The sequence below is a fragment of the Protopterus annectens genome, chromosome 2.part0 (assembly GCF_019279795.1).
Source record: "Protopterus annectens isolate FY-2018-M chromosome 2.part0, PAN1.0, whole genome shotgun sequence".
Classification (NCBI taxonomy): Eukaryota; Metazoa; Chordata; order Ceratodontiformes; family Protopteridae; genus Protopterus; species Protopterus annectens.
This window is the reverse complement of record NC_056728.1, coordinates 374,651,700-374,676,283: the sequence shown is the minus strand read 5'-3', so window position 1 is coordinate 374,676,283 and position 24,584 is coordinate 374,651,700. Positions and strand designations below refer to the sequence as shown.

General features: G+C 40.0%; 1 protein-coding gene across 2 annotated transcripts in view; it reads right to left on the bottom strand.

Moving 5' to 3' along the window:
* The window catches only part of DMRT1 (doublesex and mab-3 related transcription factor 1), a 2,140,563-nt gene extending 2,117,018 nt beyond the window's left edge, over window positions 1-23,545 (bottom strand). The window contains exons 1-2 of one of the 2 annotated variants that reach the window (XM_044060824.1): window positions 22,965-23,416; window positions 13,110-13,181 (exon numbers count right to left, since the gene is read on the bottom strand). In XM_044060824.1, the coding sequence (XP_043916759.1) occupies window positions 13,110-13,181; window positions 22,965-23,252 (360 nt within the window). In that variant the 5' untranslated portion in view covers window positions 23,253-23,416. Of the gene's footprint in view, window positions 1-13,109; window positions 13,182-22,964 lie in introns of both variants that reach the window. The other variant, XM_044060825.1, reaches the window with a different exon arrangement.
* Window positions 23,546-24,584: the final 1,039 nt, after the last annotated feature.

The following is a 24,584-nucleotide window of genomic DNA, read 5'->3' as shown; positions in this document are numbered from 1 at the left end:
GGACCATAATAAGGTTAATTTGTTGGAAGACAACAGTAGTAGAGAGTAAAAAAAAAAAAAAAAACACGATAAAGCTTTGAGGGACTTCAGAAGGATCACAGATTATACTAGACAAAGGAGACACATATAAAGTAGAGGAGTGTAAAGTAGAACTAGAGGTAAATGGAACTGGTAGGAGAGGGAAACTTCATAATGGATTATAATGTAATAAATGTTAATTAATTAGTTAATTAATGTATTTATTTATATTGTATGTAATAAACTTAATGCTATAATGGACTATAGTGGAGCTCAGAAGTTAAGAGAAGTAGAGTTTGAGAGGGTAGCGGCAATAGGTATATCTTAGGTTAAAGTATAAAATGTTGTAGTGATATGATAGGAAAACTTGAGGTGGGCTGGTTGCTAGATGAAAACAGGGAGATGTCAAGATAAGGTGTTAAAAAGTATTTTGGGTCTGAAATTAGTTTTTTTTTTTTGTTTTTGTTTTTTGTGGAAGAGCAAGGTTTCACCAGCATCAGCAATGAGTTTATGCATCCTGCACCCCTGATCCTGTAATTAACTCTGGGGTCACTGCACTGCAGGGTAAGGAAATATTATCCCCCATCTCAGTAATTCCATTCAGTGAACTAACCAGTCAGTCTCCTGACCCAAATGTGCAAGTTGCACAGTGATTTATTGAACATGGACAGCACTGTTTCTCTATTTGCCTTTGTGGCAAAAGCCATATCCCTCTCCAGAAAAGAAACAGTTGTCAGATGTTTATTCCCCCTACACCAAAAAAAAAAAAAAAAAATTGCCCCCCTCCCCAGCAGCTGGATTAGCAGCCAAACCCAGGTTAGTTGTGGTACTGGTAAATTTCCTGACCCTAAACCAAAAGACCAGCATCTTTTGAACATTTCAATTACAAAAATGAACATGTTTCATGTAATACTTAAAAACTGCTTAGACCAGATTCATATTGTTTATTTACATATATAGTACTTCCGCGGTGGTGCAGCGGTAGCGTTGTTGCCTCACAGCAACAGGTTCTCCTGTTTGATTCTCGGCTGGAGTGCGGGGAGTACCTTCTGTGTGGAGTCTGCATGTCCTCCCCGTGGTTGGGTGGGCATTCGAAAGACATGTGTAAATGGGCGTGCCTTCGTTGAAAGTTGAACATCGAGCTGGCACTTCGGCGTTCGTGAAAATCTACTGCCAATCATTAGTGGACCGGAGTTCTGCTGTGGCGACCCCTAACCAGGAAAAGCCAAAAGACAACAACATTATCTCATTAGCAGCATTCTTCTTTTCTAAGGCTCATTCCTAAACTAACATTGATCAGAGGAATCCCATTTCCTTAACATTATGAGAGAGCAAGCCATTCTAAAAACATGTACAGTGTATTACAGCTCAACAGAGGGTGTTTTACTTTGAGAATGAAATATGAAAAGACAAAGTGGCAATAATGTGACTGCAGCCAGCCACAGACCATGTAAGTAGTGATGTATGCCCAGCACAGGAGCACACATCCTACCAAATACAATTTGGTCCAAAGTAATGAATAGATGTTATGTTACAAGTTATCAGATTAAATGTTTGCAATGTGTACATTGAAATTACCATAATAGTAGATGTTAAAATGATCAGTGCTGCAGTAGCCTTAGCTATGTGGGGTATATCATGCAAAGGACATAACAGTTAGCCAGCTTCCAAAGTTTCAGGGCAATTTTCAAGTGCCCAAACTGTCAAACAGCTTGAGTGTTAGCTGTCTAAAAGACAAGTTTGGGTGCAAAGCCCTTCACTGTTTTCCTGCCAGCAGAGAGAGGTAGGCTGAGCCCTGGAAGGACAATGCTACAAATAACAAAAAGTAAATGCCCACACCCAGACATAAAAAGCACACCAAAAAACAAAGGGGATGGAGGAAGGGAACAGCTACTACTGCAGTGATCATTCAAACATCTACTTTTATGGCAATTTTAACTTACACAACTGTACTATGTTCTTCATATGGATCACTTCTGCAGTTGCTTTAGCTGTATAGGTAGATTGCATACATTTTGGAGGAGGAAGGAGAAGGATCCAGGTGCCCCTGGAGAATTGTCCAAGCAAAACTTGATCTAAACCTACAGAAGGAATCAAGCTTATGGTGCTTTGTAAAAGTATGCACAGAGGACCAAGTAGCAGTTTCTAGAATACTTCTAGAATCCAACCCTTTAAAAAAAGCCCTAACTGGAGCCAAGGCCCTGGTAGATTGGGCCCTGAACTTGCCTAGAATAGATCTGTCATGGTGCGTATAACAAAAGGCATTTGAAAATAGCCTGTTTTGATACAGGTTGTCCCATCTTACCTTCTCAAGAAATGAACTCATCCAAAGATCTGAATAATTTAGTTCAGTCAAGATAGTATCTGTGGATGTCCTCAGTATTGAGTATCTGTTCTCCCTCATTTTTAGGTTCAGGAAAGAAAATGGGAAGATGGATAGTTTTGCTTAAAGTAAACATGGATACCACTTTAGGCATAAAAGAAGGCTTAGTTTTCAAAGAAACACTGTCCCTATAGAAAATGAGGTAGGGTTAACGCACCAGAGCTTGCAACTCACGATACCCTACTTCAGAGGTTAGAGCAATCAGGAAAACTAGTTTCCATGTTTAGAACCTCAAGTCAACCAAATTATCTGGTTCAAATGGAGTAAGTGTTAGCTTCCCTAACACAAAATTAAAAGAGAGGTCAATGGTTTACTTGGAGGCCTCTTATGCAAAACTCATTTTAAGAACATTTTGACATGAGATTGCCTTAAAAGAGTGGGATCCAGGAGCAGACACACTGAAATAGACAATAAGTGAACCTTGACAGAAGAATAAGAAAGACCATTGGATAGAAGCTCACACAAATACCGTAAAACCAGAGAACAACTAGAAAACCTTTTCCATTTCAAAATATAAGATTTTCTAGCAGTAGGCTTTATTGCCTCCATTAGTATCTGCTGCACGTCCTCAGAAAACAGGTGCCTAAAGGAATTAAAGACCCATCGTCCAGGCAGTCAAATGAAGATGACTGATGGCGGGATGTATCAAACACCCCTATATTTGTATGAGTAGATCCATTCTATTAGGAAGCTTGTGGTAATTGCCCCTGGCCTTTTCCAAACAAAGGGAGAGCCATGGCTGCCTGAACAGAAGGTAGTCGCAACAATGATCTTGGGGGATTCCTTCTGAATCTTCAGAAGTACCCTGGATATTAGTGAAAAGGGTCGAAAGCATACAGGAATATTCATCTCCAAAGAAAATGCATCTGTCTTCCAATCCTTCTTGCATAGAGTCCTGGAATAGAATCTTGCCAGTTGACTGCTCAGATAGGAGGCAAAGCAGTCTACTTAAGGAACTCCCCAAAGATGGACCAAATCTTGGAAGACACCCTGATCCAGTTTCCATTTGTGATGGTCTGCCCTGGTTCTGCTCAGCTTGTCTGCCAAACAGTTTTGCTCTGATGGAATGCTGGGTGCCTGTAAAGTGAGATTGTGCTGTGAAGCTATATCCCAAATCTGTAAAGGGGGTACGACCTGGTTCCCCCTTGCTTACTGATGTACCACAACTGCTGTATTGTCTGTAACCACTTGAATATTGTCTATAACCATTTGAAGAAGCCCCGGGTTCCAAAGATGGCTCACAGAGTTGAGTGCTTTCATCAGGGCAAACATCTCCTTGATATTTATATGCTTGCATCTGTCCTTACCCCTTGTACTTTTATCACTCCCAAAATTGCCCCCCAAGCAAAGTCTGAAATGTTTGTGGTGACTGACTGCTTTAGAGCAGGGATGGAGCAGGAGAGACCTGTATTTATGGATATCTGTTGTCACCACCAAAAAAAATATCTCTTCTGACAAACCCCAGTACTGGGATCTGAAAAGATAAAGAGTTTTGATGCTGGGACCAAAGAGATTTCAGATACCACTGTAGCTTTCTCATGTGGAATCTTGCCAAGGTTATCATGAGAATCACAGATGCCATGAGACCCAAAATTCTGAAATATTCCCTCGCAGTTACGAAAGTCTGAGTGGAAAACATTAGAAACAGATCTAGATAAAGAATTTTTTTTCCTGTGGAATAAAAGCTCTTTGAACCGAGATGCCTAGCTGACATCCCAGGAACATAATTCTGTGTGAGGGAGTCAAAAAAGACTTTTGAATGTTCTCTCGAAATCCCGGCTTGTGCAAGAGATCTCTCATTCAACAGAACCTCCTGACATTTTGAAAAAGACACCGCAAAGATAAGCAAGTCTAATTATGGAAAAATGTAGCTAGCCTGTAGACTACAATGAGCTATAATTGGAGTTAGACACTTTGTGAACACTCTTGGTGCACTGGATAGTCCGAAGAGTAAGGCAGAGAACTGGTAATGTGATCCAGACACACAAAACCTTAAGAAACACTAGAAGTCTGGGTGAATAAGGATGTGATGATAAATGACTTTTAAGTCTAGTGTTGCCAGGAAAGTTGAAAGAGGAAAAAGAGGCACCAGGTTGTGAAGTAACATCACTTTGAATTCAGGCACTATCACAAACAGGTTTAGGAAAGAATGATACAGAACTGGTATCTAAGCATTTTCCTTCTTTGGCACTAGGAACATCCATAAATAAAACTCCTTCGCCACCTGGGAGGAAGGACTTGTTTTATCATTCCTTGGGACAGCATGTGATGAAGAACAAGCAGAAACTAGTGAAGCTACAACAAATGTAATGGCTGTAAATTATATACCCACACATGAACTGGCTCAGCAATACCCATATTTAAGGGGACACGATAAAATGAAATACTTAGGAGTATGGATTAAAAAGAATTCTGGTGCGGCAACTAAGGATATGTGGGAAGAGACTAAACAAAAGGTATTACAAAAACTGAGAAATTGGAAGCTCTGTTACATAGATATGGATAGCAAAATACAAGCAATTAAAATGTTTTTAGCCCCTTTAGGTTTATACACAGGTAAGGAATATTTTTATCAACCAGAGGATAAGTTGTAGATAGCAATTAATAAAGAGCTGAAGGATTTCATCTAGGAGGGGAAACTGGCAGGAGTCAAGTAGGATAAGCTGATTCTTCCAATAGAACAAGGCGGTTGGGGACTACCTGTTTTGAAAAGGTATTTCAGAGCTACACAGTTAAGGCTCCTATATATAGCACAAGCAGAAACCTACAATTCAAAGTGGAAAGGGATGATGATGAAACAGGGAGGAAGCTCAAGAAACAATGATGGGATTTTGGAAGCAATTCCTTAAGAAGAATAACAATAACCAAACAGAATATTATATTCATAAAGTGGTAGAAAGTATTCTAAGAACAAAGCCATACGGGAATGGAGAAAGGAGATTCTGCTGATAGGGATAACTGCAATTAGGGATACAGACAATAGGCAAGACTGGCTGGAATTTATTGGTGAAACTGGTAAAATAACCAAGGTATTGGGAGCAAATTGCGAGGGAAAGGTAGTAGAATGGGAAGAGGCCAAGAATTTATTTGAAATGCAAGCTACAGACTGCCTTCCTTATTAAGGATTGATACAGTATAGAAAAAAACAGGGGGATCCTAAGCAAAAGCATAGCACTGGTACAGTTTTCAGTAGAATATAGAACAGAAGGTTAAAAAGGGAATAATTAGTAGAGCATACAAAATACTGCATAACTATAAGAATCAGAGAAGGTTAGAAAGGACTGAGAAGAGAGGTTGGCTAAGCAATTTACAAAGAAACAATGGGGGATACAGGTATGTCTCCCAAATATGTAACAAAGTCTAGAAGATTTAAGATCTTTTCTTGGAAGTGTTTACATAGATATTTTATATCCTAAGTAGACTCCAGAGAGTTTTTCCTCAGGTAGGTAGCAAATGTTGGAGGTGTGATGGGGAAGAAAGAGGTAATTGGGAACATATTTTCTGGGAGTGTTTCTGGGAACTGGCAGAATTTAAAAAGATTCCCTGCAGACCAATCTGTCAGGGATATTGGGTGAACAAATTAGTGTAACTAAGGAAGCAATTTTTTGAGCTATGATACAGAATCTAAACTGTCTAGACATAGTTAAGGCCTTGATAATTCTCATTATGGTTGCTGCCAAAAAAAGCAATTACCAGAAAATGGAAATCAAAGTCTAAACCAACTGCATTAAAAGTAGTGAATATAGTAACAGAGATAAAACAACTGGAATTGAGATCTTTAGAAAAGGGTAGGAGCAAATTACGTAGAAAAAAATGGTAACAATACATGCAGAGGAGGAGTGAGGTTTAAAATAAGGCAGGATTTGAATAAGCTATGTAATGCTAGACTGACAATGACTAGATATATAAGTGATGTATAATATCTGCAACTAAAATTATCAGTATGGTTTGTGATGTATAGTGTTTGCAACTAAAATGATGTCAATACGGTTTGTTTTCATTTATGTAAATGTATGATTGCCTATATCATACGTGATAATTTGATAAAGATGTCTCTAAAAGAACAGGTAGAAACAAAAGAGTCTGATCTGTAGAATGAGGAAGGACTCTCCTGGAAAGGAGGAATTTTCTCCCACTGCCATCTGTCACCCTGCTGAATGATTTTCTGAATCCATTTGTCTGAAACAATCGGTTGCCAAAGAGAAAAATGGAGACTCAGACTTTCTGGAAGAGAATAGGGGCCAGGGTGGGAGGGGTTCATAAGGTCTCATGAACAGTCATTCGGACTTGTTGGACCGTCCTTGGTTTTGGGAAGTTTGAGATGTCTTTTTGGAACTCTGTTGCCACTTTTTCTTAACTCATTACATCCGAGTGACACCTCCAAGTGCATCTGCAGTTAATTCCTACTGACGCCTCTAGACGTCAAATATTGCTTATTCATATTACCATCAATAATTCCAAAACTATGCTATGTACAAGGTTTTAAAAGATTTCATCCTAAAGCTTACATAATGGAAACCTCAACTGCATTAATATTTGACCTATTTCTAGTGCAAGTAAATAGATATTAACTGTTGTTTTTACGACATTAATTTATATAGACAGAATTTTCTATATACCTCAACAGCCGAGTACCACAGACAGAATTCCTTAGCCTCATATGAAAGCTGTCAGCTAGATGAATAAAATGCTGCTGACAGTATGTGTGTAACTTGAGTGGTTGCTGAGATATTGTAAGTTGTTTACAAAATATTACAGATGTAATTGTTATTGTGTTTACTGTGATTTATAAAATTCAGTTTAAGACCTAAAACTTAAAGAGTACTACCACTATGAAAATAGTTTGTACTGAAGTTTCCCATTTATGCTACTTTACCAGAAAATGCATAAACAGCAATCCAAAAACACAAGAAAAAAGCAAAACAAAACACTGTTGTCAGTTGGATAAGGAAAAAGATATAAAATGTCTTTAAAACATATATATTTATTCACAAATAAAATCATGATTGAGCGCTTTCATCCCCTTATATGGACTTCATCAGAATCAATTAATACACACAGTAAACACACTTATTTACTATCAAAAATTAACCTATTTACAATTAATTTAACATTTAAAGGTACCATGTGTTTAAACCAACAACTATTAACCTAAACTAAGTAAACTAACTTAAAATAAATAACGAATGCGTTGTCCAAATATAACCTAATATTTTATTTCCTAGTGCTGTTATTAAATAATTGCCCTCTTATTTAATATGGGCATCAAGGAAATGTTTTCATTTAGTCCTGGACTATGAGTGGCATGTAACTTAATTTGCCATCTTAGCTCTCTTTCTTCTATCTGTGATCTAAAGTCACCCCCTCTGGGATTTGGTGTTACTCGCTCTATAATTCCAAATTCAAAGTTACTAAAACAAGGGCATATCAAAGAATGTTTAAATAGGGCATTATTTTGGTTGCCAGTCATTATTTAGTATAGGTGTTCATATATTCTATCTCGGAGACATCTCTCCGTTTTACCCACATAGAATGTGGGGCACCCCACACATTTTGCTAAATAAATCATTCCTATCATTTGACAATTGCCCTTCACAAATACTACTTTTGACTCTAGCCCATTTTCAAGAAAAATTTCCTTTGCCTCTAATATGTACTTGCACTGCGTGCATCTCCCACATTTGTGTGTTCCTAATTTCTCTTGGCCTGTATTGCAAGAACCTCCTTTAATCATTTCTAAACTTGTTTTTATATTAATTCTATTTTGAACAGATACACGTGCGTAAATGGGCGTGCCTTCTTTGAAGGTTGGGCGTCGAGCTGGCACCTCGGCATTTCGTAAAAATCTACTGCCAGTCATTAGCGGACCGGAGTTCCGCTGTGGCGACCCCTTACCGAGAAAAAGCCGAAAGACAAACAACAACACAATGAGCTTAGGAAAGTGGCTGATACGTTTTATGCCAGAGGTTACCCTAAGAGTTTAGTGGAAGATACCTTAGACTATGTGGAATCGCAGCGGGGCATAAGATATAATCCCTTACTGGGTGTGGGACTACAAGAAAATAATCTCTCCATTGAAGGGAAAACTTTCGAGAAAGCCTTGGTTTTGTCCTATGGTGCCAAAGCTAAGTCAGTTAAAAAGACAGTAGATGGTAATTGGAACATATTGAAATGCAATCCAAGCATTTACTCTATATTAGGTCCACAACCGTCTTTTGTATTTAAGACAGGAATTAATATAAAAACAAGTTTAGAAATGATTAAAAGAGGTTCATACAATAAAAGCCAAGAGAAATTAGGAACACACAAATGTGGGAGATGCACGCAGTGCAAGTACATATTAGAGGCAAAGGAATTTTTTCTTGAAAATGAGCTAGAGTCAAAAGGGTGCCCTGCATTCTCTGTGGGTAAAACGGAGAGACGTCTCTGAGATAGAATATAGGAACACCTATACCAAATAACTACTGGCAACCAAAACAATGCCCTCTTTAAACATTCTCTGACATGCCCTTGTTTTAGTAAGTTTGAATTTGGAATTATAGCGTGAGTAACACCAAATCCCAGAGGGGGTGACTTTAGATCACAGATAGAAGAAAGAGAGCTAAGATGGCAAATTAAATTACATGTCACTCATAGTCCAGGACTAAATTAAAACATTTCCTTGATCCCCATATTAAATAAGAGAGCAATTATTTAATAACAACACGAGGAAATAAAATATTAGGTTATATTTGGGCAATGGATTAGTTATTTATTTTATGTTAGTTAACTTAGTTTAGGTTAAGAAGTGTTGGTTTAAAAAAATGGTACCTTTAAATATTAAATTAATTGTAAATAGGCGAATTTTTGATAGCATATAACTGTGTTTACTGTGTGTATTAATTGATTCTGATGAAGTCGCTATATGGGGATGAAAGCTCTCAATCGTGATTTTATTTGTGAATAAATATATGTTTTAAAGACATTTTATATCTGTTTCCTTATCCAACTGACAGCAGTGTTTTGTTTCATTTTTTATGGTGCATTTATACTACTTTCATAACCCCTATTGCTCCAGAGATATGAACATTTGTTTGAAATGCAAGGACGTAATTTGATTCTGTCAAAAGGCTTAAGCTCTGCCCATTGGAAGTTACAGTGCAAACTTCCTGAGTTCCACTGGAGTGAATGAGTTAAGCATCTGTTTACCTGGTTAAGACTGTTTATTTTGTTGTTTGCCAAAACTGGAAGAGGAGAAAGAAAATCCCTTGGGCAATTTGGAAAAGGATGGCTGAAAAATCTTCCCTGGATCACCTTGCCCATTTCATCATGCCTTTTGATAACCTCTGTAGCACAGGGGCCAAACACTAAATCTCCATCTAAGGGATAATTTAAAATATCATTATTTTAAATCATCTGGGAGGTTCTGAGAATGCAGCCAAGCAAACCTCCTTAAAACAGTACCACTGGCCATAGCCCTGAAAGATGCAGCAACAGAAAACTAAGTTATTTAAAGCAGTTTTTATCATCACAAGAACCTGTAAATAAACTTTCCTCATATCATACTTTCACAATATATCTGAACAAACTTTAACATGTGAACGCGACAATTTAAAATTCTGAAAATCAAAGTTGCAGAAATATACACTTTTCTGTATATCTATCAATATTTTTTCTATCCTTATCAGAAAGAGCAGGATTGCAATTAACTAAGTGCTTATCAGCGGTGTTGTCCACTTTGCCTATAGCTGCTGGATCAGGTTTGGGAATAGTGTATAAAAATGTAAAAGGCTCGAGAAACTTTATACATCACACCTGTTTTTTTAATGAACAGCTGGCTAACTATCAGGAAAACTTCAGGCAGTAAGACACACATCCTCTAAAGCAGACAGAACAGGAAAAATGGGTGTAGTTTCTGGAAAATCCTTCTATAACAACTTTCTAGAACATTCTAGCAGTAGTCTCACAGAAAGAGAACCCCTACATGAAAAATCAGAAACTGAGCTCTCCCGAGTCTGAATCATAAATATGAGGACAAAACCTTGAATCCGCCCCTGCATCTTCCTGTTGAAATTCAGAATCTTGACTCTCTTCAGGAAAAGAGGCATCCCTCTTTTTTTTACCAGAAACTACACTTTCCATACCCTTAATTAGACGATTTTCTACTCCTATTCAAAGAAATTTGAGGGGCATACATGTTTGGTTTTGTGTTTCTTTTTGACAGGAAAAATGGGGCCAACCGTGTAAGTAACGGCAGCCACTGCTTCCCCAAAGATGGGCACAGCATTCTACCAAAACAGTTAAACCTTCTCTGTTCCCTGTCTCAGGACAGACAAGAGTGGCTCCCACTTCCCCAATGAGGGAACTCCAACAGCCGTAGAGGATGTGGCAACCCATGTTCCATAGTGGCTGTAGGGGATTAAGGGTAAAAGATGAGTGGTCTAAGGTACAACAAATGGCCACAGCAGAGTCACTTACCTGTGGCTGAGACAAACTGCTAGCCTGCTGTGGTGTCAAAGGCTGTCTGTATAACTTTTTCTTTTTGGGGCTGGAAGAAGGACCGACTATGGGACTGACAATCTGTTCCATGGTCACGCTGAAAATGGTGCCTCTTTCCTGGGAATCCAAGCAGCAAATGCCAGCAAAACTGCCAGTCCACAGAAAAAACACAGTAAAAAGCATTTTCAAACACTACGGCAGCCCCACAACAGAAAATTATACATAATTTATCCACAGAAACCAGTTAATTTACATTACTTTAAAACTGACAGAAAAAACAAATGATTCATTTAAAAGTAAGTTAAGAATCTTGAGACAGTCCATTTAAAATAACTTTCCTGAAGAGGAAAGTAATAAAATATCAGTAAACATAAGAAAATTAAAGTTCTTTCCCCAAAGGGAACTTATCTGCCAAGCAGAGAAAAACACAAGCTGACCGTCAATTCTTGAAAGCCTCGGAGGAGAGTACTCATATCAAGAGGCAGTGAAGCTCTGAAGGGCTTCATGCCCAAACTTGTCTTTTAGTCAGCTCATCTCCAGTTGCTTGACAGTTTGGGTGCACGGAAGGTACCCTGAAGTTTTGAAAGCAGACTGGCTGTTATATCCTTGGCAGGATATAACCCCTACAGCTAAGTTTACTGCAGCAGTAATCAATAAAAACTTATTCAGTGTATATCCTGCATCTCTAAATCCATACTTGGGAGTCACTGCAGTAAAAAAGGAATCATTTACATTACTTGGAGGAGGCAGTCTTGAAGTTGAGGTACAGTTTCAAAAATCCTGGTCACACACCACAGCTGTAAATGTAAGCCCACTGACAACATAAAGTTAACTAACGTGATTGCTGTCCCACAATGAGAGCACGCATCCCTAAACTTCCTGTTGTAAAAGTCATGGTTCTAGTTATTGTGTTGTGAAGTAAATTAGTTTGGGTGCTTCAACACACTGAAGAAACTTTATTCAAACAAAGTAAGTTTACCACTGAAAATATTATTGAAATATATCACGTTTTTGCTGCTCATTCTTCTGGTGAATTCATACCTGATTAATACAAACTGCACATGTTGAAGAAAGCATTAAAACAAATGCAGTAAGTCCACATATTCTGTCTGCACTACAAAATCAACTTTAAATCTACTTCACATTCTTTGTACTTTCGATCTTACATGTAGCACAGACAGTTTTTTCTGTAATTGCTTAACGTTTGGCCAGTATAACTCCATCAATGTTTTATAAAAAGTCAGCAACTCGTTCTCTGTACAAAATATTATGACCGCTGTTTGTGGCATACTGGGTGTGCACTACAAACAGGCCACGTTTACAGTAAACTATGCTACAGGGAATAGACTAAGAGATGTCCCTTTTTAGAGACCGCTATGAAATATGATAGCACATAGTAATCAAAAGTTAATTTTTTGTTTTTATTGTGTAATCTCTCATGCCATATACTAATAAAAGTAACTTAGTCTACATATACTCATTACCCAAAATTTAAACATTCCAGCTTTCCCCCCTTAAAAGTAGCATTTTCAACACCATCAGACTGGTAGAGTTTAGAGAACTAAAACAACATGTTCCACATTAGGCTCTGTATTATTAGGTAAAGTCTGAATCTACACTTCCACTAGCTTAGGTTGTAAACAATTTAATCACCTAGGACTGTCACAAGAGTCACCTAGGACTGTCACAAGAGTTTAAAAATGTATTTCTGGCTAGTGGAATTTACAGGGGGGGGGGTTCATTTATTTAACATTTGTTTACTGGGAAAGTCCGACTTGGAATGAGCCAATTTTCAGTGGAAGCCCGGGGAGAAACGTTCCAGACACATCTTTGTAAGGTTACCAGACTAACAGCCATACAGCCTTTATACCGTATCAGAACCAGGGGTATAACCATGATTTACTGAACTGTACACCAGCTTCCCAAACCTAACTACCCCTCCAAACTGCACCTGTCCTGACAATGCATGTTTCTGGACATCGTCATTTTCCAGTATTATACAAAATAATATTAAAAGGAATAATAATTCTGATATGACAGGCTTAAGCAAAGCAAAAAAAAAATAGTTTAGCCCACCAGGCAATCTGAAAAAGCATACATAACATAATACAATAAAAATCACTTTAAATGCACTAAGGTTTATTTTTAATTAAAATTCCAACATATCTCACTAAAAAGAACAAATTAACTATTTCAAGAAAGAATATGCCACAGCATACATGGTATATACCTGTATAAACTCTTGATCAAAAGCATTCCAGAAAAAACTGAAGGAGTCTCCCAAAAATAGTGAGCATTTCATCTGAAATACACAAAATTGCAATCAAAAGATCACAAATAAATACTTGGTTGAAATTACTGTATTATATGAGGATGGGATTCCCACACCCATGCAGCCTACTACATATTCTGACATCTGCATCAGTCATTATTTGAGGAACGGCAAATATTTGGTTTCTGGAAATAAAACAGTAATAATAAAATAATATGAAGTATTTATTTGCCTTTCTCCCTACTTTGGTGAACTTGGAAAAAAAAATATTTGTCCAGTTTCAGCTCTTTTGTTTTTACAGGACAAATAATCCCATAATGAATACCTCACAGATTTTGAGGTGCATTTATCCACCACCCCCATATCTGCCTATTACATGAACTTTCCACTCTAACTGTAACCATTCATTCTCCATTACCAGGGTGAGAGCCTCTTGTGCTGCAGCCTGCAGTTGTCATGCAGGCAGCCATCACTGGGTTTCTTATTTTGTGACCCTAAACCCTGAGTTGCAGCTGACATGAATAATTGCAGAAGCTAAAGTCTGTTATACCTATCCTTCAGCATGCACACTGCTGTGCACAGATGAAGAAAGCTTTCATGCAAACGCGGTTTTGGCAGAGTAAGAAGAATATCCCTGGTCCATATTCTGCATGCAGTTAACAACTTTCTCAAGTAGGTGCCAAAATACAGCTAGGTCTACTATTTCCTCCTCCCTGAATGAGCAAACCAGCATTGGCTGCTCAGTCCTACCTTTCCTTGCCAGATCCTCAAGCATCCAGGTTGCTGGAAGATCCAAGGTTGTCTTGATCAAAGTCTAGGCTTTACCTGTCTATGCCAAAGAACCAGTTCCCTACTTAATCAGTGATTCACCATGTCATTCATATTCAAATCAGTTATTCATTCAATACGTACTAGTAAAAAATTTGGTTTCAGAGTAACTTTACATTATTTAAAGATATAAGAAATAAAGCATGAAGGCATGCAACCTATTTCAGTTACACAATTCAGTGGCTCTGCTCGACAGAGGCACTGGGAACTAAGGTCAGGTGGCACGTTGCCAGGGTAATCCTATGGGTTAGGCTTGTAAAGGCTCCAGGGCCATTAGCCTAGTACACACCTATGAACAGTTCTGGAAACTGATTTTCCAGACACTATTTCCGAACAGCAAACCAAAGGTTAAAATCCATTTTCCTGAGTCCTGACTATATTCTTGGCACCCTGGTTAGAAATTTCTCATGGGAAAATAAATACACAAATCACATGTTTTAAATAAACACACCCAGATACACCTCTGATAAATGCATAACACATGATTGACTTATAAGTGATTTTAAACAAAACAAACCAAGAAAATTAGCAAACTAGGCACTTCCAGCTACACTTAGTGTCCAAGTCATCTGGGTATATGTTGTGAAATTTTAACTTTTGTAACAACTCCTTATATCATCATCATCATCTTCTTCTTTTGGCTGTTCCCGTTAGGGGTCGCCACAGCGGATCACCTGTTTCCATTTCTTCCTGTCCTCTGCATCCTGCTCTGTCACACCAACCACCTGCATGTCCTCTCTCACCACACCCATAAACCTTATCTTTGGCCTTCCTCTTTTCCTGTTACCTGGTAGCTTCATCCTTAGCATATTTTTCCCAATATACTCAGCATCCCTCCTCAGCACATGTCCAAACCAACGTAATCTTGCCTCTCTGGCTTTGTCTCCAAACCTACCAACCTGGGCTGACCCTCTAATATACTTATTCCTAATCCTGTCCACCCTTGTCACACCCAGTGCAAATCTTAACATCTTTAACTCTGCCACATCCAGCTTAAACTCCTGCCTTTTTGTCAATGCCACTGTCTCCAACCCTTATAACATAGCTGGTCTCACTACCCTCTTGTAGACCTTCCCTTTCACTCTTACAGGTACTCGTCTGTCACAAATCACTCCTGACACTTTTCTCCACCCACTGCATCCTGCCTATACTCTCTTCTTCACCTCTCTTCCACACTCACCGTTACTCTGAACTATTGACCCCAAGTATTTAAACTCATCCACCTTTGCCACCTCTACTCCTTGCATCCTCACCATTCTTCTATCCTCCCTCTCATTCACACACATATAGTCTGTCTTAGTCCTGCTGACCTGCATTCCTCTTCTCTCTACAGCATATCTCCATCTCTTCAGGGTCTCCTCCACCTGTTCCCTACTCTCACTACAGATCACAATGTTATCTGCAAACATCATAGTCCATGGGGACTCCTGTCTGATCTCGTCTGTCAACCTGTCCATCACCATTGCAAATAAGAAAGGGCTCAGAGCTGATCCTTGATGTAACCCCACCTCCACCTTAAACGCATCCGTCACTCCCACCGCAGACCTCACCGCTGTCACACTACCCTCGTACTCCTTATATCCAAGTGTTATTTTCACATGAGCAGTCTATCGTCAGTCTAGTCTGAAACAGCACATTTAAAACTAGCAGTACCAGAATAGCGAAAATAAGCAAAGTATTTGGGTCACAGGTTTATCTAACTGAGGTGCTCCTGCATGCAACTAAATCCTGTGTTTCACCTATCCATGCTGTATGAATAAAATAAAACATTACTAACTCAAAAATGCATAAATGTCTTTAGTTATTGTTGTTTTGCTTGTATGGGTGGACTATACAATGGCCATATGACAACATACAATGACTATGCAACAATTAATGCATATTTTACCATGAATGAAAGTGGTGTCAGTTTCCTGGAAGATCCGGGTACTGCGAATTGGGCAGCATATAAAAATGAAAGCAGCTGCCATTTTTTACAACTACTAGCATTTTTACCTTAAGATTAATTTTTATGTGTGAGAAAGACCTGTTGTAACTGAATGAATTTTCTTATCAGTATTACACATATGGCTTTTATGTTAACGAAGAAGGAATTACACTCTGGATACCACAGAAAATACTTCCTCCCAAGTCTGGAAAGAGAAAAGCTAATTTTACAAAACAGACTATTATCATACTTCTGAGATAAAGATAAAAGATCAGAATACCATTACTTAATGTTAACCCGCTGTGATGCTTTATTTAATAAGACCTTTTTAACACAGTAACATAACACATGAGTTTGTTGCTGGTCTTTTTAAGTTACTGGGATATTTTAATGGATAAAAACACCTTGTTCAAAGTCATGTACGCCCATAGTCACTGTTTCTGTGGTAATATTATCTGGTGCATTCTGTTAGACTAAGTGCAACAATAATATAATTAATAATAATAATAATTACAACCAAAAGACTGCATCAATAATAAAAAATGTTATTTTTTTCGTTTTTTCCCGGTTAGGGGTCATGGCTGTAGATTTTTTTACGGGAGCGGAGGTGCCAGCTCAACGCCCAACCTTCAACGAAGGCACGCCCATTCTACGAATATCTTCAACCAGCACGAGGACATGCAAACTCACGACTCAACACAGAAGGCGCTCCACCCGCGAATCGAACGGAAGAGCCTATTGTTGGGCGGCAACAACGCTACAGCTGCACCACCGCAGCTTTGCGTCAATAGAAAATATGAAGTGAAAAGCAGGTACAACTGCCATCCAACTTCAGTATAATCTGTTCTAGTTATACAACCTGGCATATACTGGTGAAAATTAGAAGTTATGTACTCACCATAACGTTCCATCTGAGTAGGTGTATTCATTTGTCTGCAACCTGTGGGTTATGGATCCGATATCGGATCCGAACCGGCATAGTTTTCCAGCTATGGATCCAAGCTCTCAGCTCCTCCCCTCACCCATAATGCCCTGCTCTACCCTCATGACCTCAGATAAGCAACAATACCCTCAAAACAAGGAATATGCAGGAAACTGAAAGGCCAGGGGATAGGATGGAATGAATACACCTACTCAGATGGAACGTTATGGTGAGTACATAACTTCTAAATCTGAAGTAGGATATTCATTTGTCTGCTGAATCTTGCCATCATGGAAGGATATTTGCAAGATCCAACTTATAGTGAGAAATAAATGTATGAGATGAAGCCCACGTGGCTGCTGCACAAATATCATCTAGAGGAACGGTTGAATGGGCATGAACACCTCCGGTCCTTCCTGGAGCCAATAAAATGCACTGTGAAATCCAGCGGACAGAGAAACTTTAGAATTGAATTTTGCAAAGGAAATAAACAGCTGGTCGGATTGCCTATGACCAGCTGTCCTGTTGAGATAAGATCTTAGTTGCCTGTGAACATCTAGTGAGTGTAGCCTATACTCACCTTTGTTTTCATACTTAGGGAAGAAAACAGGGAGGTTAATGGATTGATTGATGTTTGCTTCAGAAGCGATTTTAGGAAGGAAGGGCGGGTTGGTCCTGAGGAGACACGTCGTCCGGATAAAACCAAGTAAGGAGGTTTAGCTGATAAAGCTTGAAGTTCAGAAACTCTCTTGGCTGATGTAATGGCTACCAAAAGGCTGTCTTGTAAGACAAGAATTTGAGATCCACTGTAGCCGCGGCTCGAAGGGGGAGCGTCAGGCCTGTAGGACCAAAGAAAGTCCAAGGAGGAACTGCTTGCTTTATAGGGGCCTGAGAAGGAAAGTACCTTAAGAAATGTTTTGCACAATTTGGCTGACATAAGAGGATTAGACTCTTGACCAATGTGATAGTGAGAAATTGAACTTTGACTGTGGAACTGCTGGCACCATCATTAAAGAGAGAGGTTAGAAAATCAAGCACTACAGGAGAGGAACCGTGAAGTGGATGGGAGTGGAACTGGAGCGAGGAGGAATGCAGGATGGATGGGATATCAGATCCGAATGGGATCTAGAATCCAAGGAGGATTCACCGAGTGAGACCTTGGAAGGGGAACCAGATCTGTCGAGGCCAGAATGGAGCAATGAGAATCATTCTGCAACCCACCGAGAGGCTTTTTTGAAGAACTTGCAGCATCAGAGGCAAGGGTGGATAGGCATACAGAAGAGTGGCCAAGCATGCACCAGGCGTCTCTTGGGGTACCTAGGAGGAGGACTTGGTGTTTGAGGGAGAAGCAAAAGATCGCATGAAGGGTTCCCCACGTCGCGGATATGCGCGCCACGCTTACTTGACAATTGAGACCATAAGGGGGGGGTCAGAATGGACTGAGCTTGTCCGCTAGGATGTTGGACCGACCCGGAATGCGCTTGCTGAGAGAAAGCGTGGGAGGACGCCATTTTTCCAAAACTCTGGCCCTCTCGACAAAGAGGGTAAGACCTTGTTCCCCTTGCTTGTTGATGTACCAGACAACAGACATATTGTCCGATTGAATATTGTTCCCAAGGGAAGAAAGTCCTGAAGTGCTAGCAGCGCTAAGAGCACTGCTCTCATCTCTAGAACATTGATATGCAGTAAGGTCTCTGAATCGTTCCCACGTGCCTTGGACTATCCGGCTTAAGTGCCCCCCCCCACGGGCGGGTCCGCCCACGGCCTTGGACTGTCCGCCCGCAGCCCCGCCCCCCCCACCCGAGGCGGGCTGTGGTCACCGTGAGAAGCACAAAATGGGCGACCCCGTGGAGATCCGGGAGTGGAGCCACCACAAGACAAGCCTTGCTGATCGCTATGGGATGATGCATGGGGAGAGCAAGGTATGACCACTGTACTAAGAGCGCCCACTGTAGAATGCATATTGAGCCTGGCAAGAGGAAGAAGTGCTAGCCATGGACCCTAGAGCCCTCAGGACCAACTCCGCTGGAACAGAACATGAATGGAGAATGGCCCAGCACCTGGAGCTGCAGATTTAGAACTCTGTCCGCAGTGAGGAAGGCTAACTCCTTGTGTCTAGTCTGGCCCCTATGAAATCTAAGAGCTGAGTGGGTGCCAGGTTGGACTTGTTTGTATTTATTGTGATGCCCAGAAATGGAGCAAGATGGAGAAAGGAGTCTGAGAAGTAGATGCCTTGTTGGAGGGTAAGGAGCCAGTCGTCCAGGTAGGGAAAGACCTGCACCCCTGAAGCGCTACCACTGCTAGTACTTTGTAAACAAACTGGGGGGGGGGTGTGAGACCAAGGGACCCCGGGAACTGGTGGTGCTTGGCCCTGCTCCCAGCGGAGGGGGAGAACGCTCCGGCTGTCTGTCCATTAGGATGTGGTGGTCGCGTCAGCAGGATCTACTGAACAAAGTGGCCTTCTCCCAGAAGGGGAGAATAGATTAGAGTGACCCATGAATTTTTTTTCTTGGGGGACTGCAGGTTTCAGAGAGAGAGGGTCTAGGATTGGTCTTAGTTTCCCCGTCTTTCTCGGCACTAAAAAAAGTAGGACCCCTGATCCGATCTGGTCTGGGTCTGGGGAACGGGCTCTTTCTCTAGCAGATGGCCAATTTCTGCCATGACTTCTCTCCTTTGACCGGTGGTACTGAATGGGAGGACTGTACTTCATCTTTGGAAGGTGGGGAGGAAAGGAATCACGATATCATGGATTGAGAACCCAGCGCGTCCGGCTGTTGGACTCCCATGCCGCTTAGACTGCCCAAAAATGCCCAGCCGCCCCCCAGAGAGCAGTCGGGGCACCGAAGGTCGCCAACTGAATCCATCCTCAAGCGTCCATCATCCGATCTCCTTGCTCGTGGTGACTGAGGGACCCATCAACATGGCATCTACAGGAGGCCCCTTACTCCAATGGGTCCTGTCGGAGGGGCTAAGGATTCTCTATCTCTTTTTTTTGGGAATTGGCTCCACGGTGGGTCTTCCGCTCCCTGGTGGTAAAGGTCCACCAGGGGGGGTGGGGCGGACACCCAAAGAGGTAGTAGCGGGCCCGTTTATGCCTCTCCAGAACACGGACGTCGAGAGGAAGACTTAACCTTCTCATCATCGGGGTGATCCAAGCATCGAGCTATTATGTGGTCTCGTGAGGCTACCGAGGTAAAGGTAGGAATGCCTTAGAAAATATGGACTTAGGCTGTTCAGCCATAGTCTATAACTAACCTCAAGTTACAGAAAGTAACTTAAACAAATAAAAAAAAGCACACAGGCCTCACACACACTGAATAAAATTACTACTGAAAATTAAATTAGTCTAAAAACAGTCAATAATAATAAACCTACAACTTTCACAAAAATTGTTAAAGAAGGAAAAAATTCTCTATTTTTTTAACAAGAAAAGTCTACTTAGCTGAGAGCTATGTAATCCACATCTAGTTACCAGCGCGGCAAACAAGATCTGGGGTCATGAGGGTAGAGCAGGGCATTATGGGTGAGGGGAGGAGCTGAGAGCTTGGATCCATAGCTGGAAAACTATGCCGGTTCGGATCCGATATCGGATCCATAACCCACAGGTTGCAGACAAATGAATATCCTACTTCAGATTAACAATTTCAACCTTGTATGCTGGAAAGAAACACTCCGAATGTTGATTTACAGAGCCCTAAGGCAACACAGTTTGCGTATTTCACAATTTGAGAATTACTGGCTTTAAATAGGTGGTTTACATCAGTCTGTCCATTGTATCAGGGTCCCGATGTCAAACGATGAAGATATAAACAATCAATATATAAATGTGTATACTTCAACAACCTCTGAGCATTAAACGCCATGGCAGTAATATTCAAAAATCATAGCGGTCAGAAATTAACACTTTGACTTTTCAAGAGTCACTGATACGAATTGTTACCGTGCTTACTTTAATTAAACAATGTCTGTCCCCTATATTAAGAAAGTCTATACATTTAGGAGGAGCAGAGCTAAATTTGATGAGAAAAATCATAGCGCTGTACGTAATCACAGCCTTTGACAGGTAAGAAATTGATACAGTACACCCAACTATGTTCAACAACATGAACTTCCCAATTTACTGATATATACAAGTTTGCTTCTGATTTACAATAAAAATAAATTGACTGGATAATTTGTTTTGCGATTCTTGATTTCAAATGATTTTTATAATATAATTATAATAAGCACCAATGCTTTCAGTCTTCAGCCGCTAGTAACGGTTTCTGAGAATGTGTATTATATATACATTTCGAGGTGCCAATGTAAACACAGTAAACTTTTTTAAGTTGTACCTATTTTCTATGACAGCGCCCAAACAAATAGCGTACGGCAAGAAATACTGGCGTGATTTCACAATATCTGTCCCCACCTAAAAAGTTTTTGAGAACTTAATTATGTCAATTACGTGACTTTTGAAAGTGAAATGCTTGTTCTTTGGGACGCATTTTCCGTTACTTTCGTTTGTAATGGGGGTCTCCAGCAACCCAATTTTTCTTAAAAAAAACTGAATAGGCGACGAGTTTGACAGGCGCAGGACTCACAAACAGTATTAATGGAAAATAGATTTTAAAATAGGATGGCAGTAAAAAAATACGCCAAATATTATGTACTGTACTGTCAGATTGTTAAACTAACGGTGCCGTAATAATATCAATTAAACCAGACGTACGTCATTTTCAACTATTTTAATCTTATTTATGAAATATGTTTTTGGACTCGAGACGAACAAGAGGTAGCACGCTTTTTACCAAAATGATACAATCTGATTCAATCCCGGACCCGACAGGCCCACAGCAAAACAGCTACTATTTGTTTTTACAGTATGAAACAATCTGTTTCTTCAGCAAATACATTAACAGAAATATGAGAGCACAACTTTGTATCATTAAAACGTATCTAAATTACTCACGTTTAATAAATATGCAACACGGCTAAAATTTGCGAAGTGGTACACGTAACTAGTGCCGTTTTGGGGCACCAATGTTTTCAGCGTTCCATTATTTACAACGGTTTCTAAGAAAATGTCCAAGATTTTTTAAATTCCCTTAGTACAATGATAAGCGTAACAAGTGCCGTTTTAAGGCACCAATGCTTTCAGTCTTCAGCCGCTAGTAACGGTTTCTGAGAAAACGTACAAAAAATTCTAAATAGGTAAATAATGATTTGTATTTCTATGCTGCATACATCTATCAACCGAACCTGTCAACTTTACAGATGTTCGTAGAATGTTCAAAATTTTGCCTCAAAGTTTTGTTCTGTTTCTCATATTTGTGTGTGTGTGGGGCCCGGGGGGGATTACTGAAGTCTCTAAATAATGACATACATTTAAATTTCAGACGTCCTATCCTTCAGAAAAATGCTTGCTATTGCAAAACCTCAGTATTTAAAATATGTCATGATTTTAGGCCTCCTCAGTACCCGTGGTGTTTTTGGCTTTGTCCAGAAAACTTGCTCTTAGAGGCTGAATGGTATGCCAAAGTCCACAGGACTGTATGTTCAATACTTTCATGATGCTCCTACTCAGCATCTCTGTGGCACATTCGTTTCTAAACACCTAATTTCCTAGTTCTACACACCACAACATACCTCAACTGTCCAGATTTTTGGCTCATATGTTTGGTCCTTTCCTCACAAGATATGTAGTTTTCTGGCAAATCACTGTGAATTGAAGTCATTAAATAATGATATACATTTGAGTTTAAGTCTTCATATCCTTCCGAAAATATATGGTAATGGAATTAAATCCTGTTATTCTAGCAACTTTCTAAGTTTACAAGAGCAATATTTAAAATGTGTCCCTATTTTGATCATTTGTTCCCCTGTCGTGTGTGGCTCTGTCCAGAATTGTTGCGGCAAGAAGTTAAGAAGTAGGTACCACGGGCGTAAAAAAATACACCAGTCCAGCCACCTACGCAAAATATTATCATTAGCAGACTTTCTAAAGAGTTTCCTTATGGGTGTAATAAGCAAAAAGCAGCATTCTTTATCCTTTATATCCTGCAGACTTTAAAAAAAAATACGGTACAACAACCTTAACTGTTATTTGGCGTGATTTGCAATTGACTTATAAAAGAAGCGAGGAGTCCTTCCTTACCTGGGCCGCCATCACCCGCTGTCTCTCAGCGATGAGACTGCACTTCTTACATTGGCAGTCTCGCCATAAACAGTAACGTTTGTGCCCTTTCAAAGGGGAAGAATAGCCATGGTTTCTGCATCGTGCACACTTGGGTAGCCGGGGCATTTTCTTAGCTGGTGAAAGCTGCAGTGCACTTTGCTGCCCTGGTTTCCCCAACCCCCCTTGTTTGGGCATCGGGGTATTACCACTTGGCCCCGATTTAGTAGTGCCAGCTTCAGTCGAGAAAGGGTCTTCGTTATTATGCATACTGTTTTAAAGTGCACTGCGCAGCACAATCCAAAATTCCCGGTTTCCTGTGCTGTGCAGATATTTAATGTATTTTTTGGCGGGCTGATCAGATTAGTTTGCTACTTTTTTAGTGTGAACACGTGGGACAGCTCTCCGTTCTTCCAGGCAGTGCGGTCGTAATTCAAGAACGTCTGTTCATTGTCACCTAGGACTGCCGATGCCGAAAGGTCTCGTGAAGGCGGCACATGATTTCATTGCAAGTAGTTAGATACAAAAGCCTGGTTGGGGGGAGTAGGAAGGAAAACATAGTGGGGGACACTGTGCGGTCTACTTTCTGACGTAGGCCAACAACATTATTTCCACTTTTTGTCAGTTTTCTATAATTAAACCGAGCTAATTCTACGTCTGTACGAGCAGTGTGTACGCGTCTGTTAGTTACTGTAATGCAAGTATACCTGAGTGGTGGTTTTGCACTTTTACTTTTCGAAAAAAGTGCGTCACAATTCTGTAAAAGTAAAACAACTCAGCAATTAGAAGTGAGTGTATAGGCTCAGTAATGTATACTTCTCTGTTCTAAACAATAATAGATTGCATTTAATATTGCATGTGCCTGGTAAAATCACACCCACATCTCTTACTTGGATAAAATAGTGTTGCAGTGGAAAGTCTGGTTATAGATGTCCCCCTGGGTGTTGTGAGGGTTGGGGGTGGAGGGATACCTTTCAACTGTGCCTCATGAAGAGGACCTTTCCTCATTTTAAGTCTTAAAAAGTATGTTTCACATTGAAAGGGTCTGCCACACGTTCGGTGTTAAGAATTCTTTAGTTATTATTCTTGAGAAATAACACTGAGTCATACTGATTCAACAAAATAACTTATTTAGAAATATTGTTTAACACATTTTAACCATAGTTGAGCTTCCTAGTTGAAGTTGTTAGTATGTGTATTTTGCCCATTTGTTTCACAGTATGAGGGGCAGTGTTATACGTTTTGGAGATCGAAGGTTGAAATCTAGGGGGGAGCTGCAGAATCTAATACCTCTCACCTGTACAGATTTTCGCCGAATATTTTTGGTTTATTTATCCTAAAATCTGCACCTTTCTGGCAAATAGCTGAGGATTGAAGTATTTGAGTTTAAGACTCCACATCCTTCAGAAAATGCATGCTAATGCAAAACCTATTATTCTAGCAACTTTCTAAGTTTGTAAGAGCAATATTTAAAATCTGACCCTATTTGCCCCCCATCGTTTTAGGCTTTGTCCAGATTTTTTTGCTCTAAGAGGTTGAGAGGTAGTCTGAAGAAAAAGCTTACTGAACTGCTTGGGAGGTGCTAAGTATTGATTATTTATT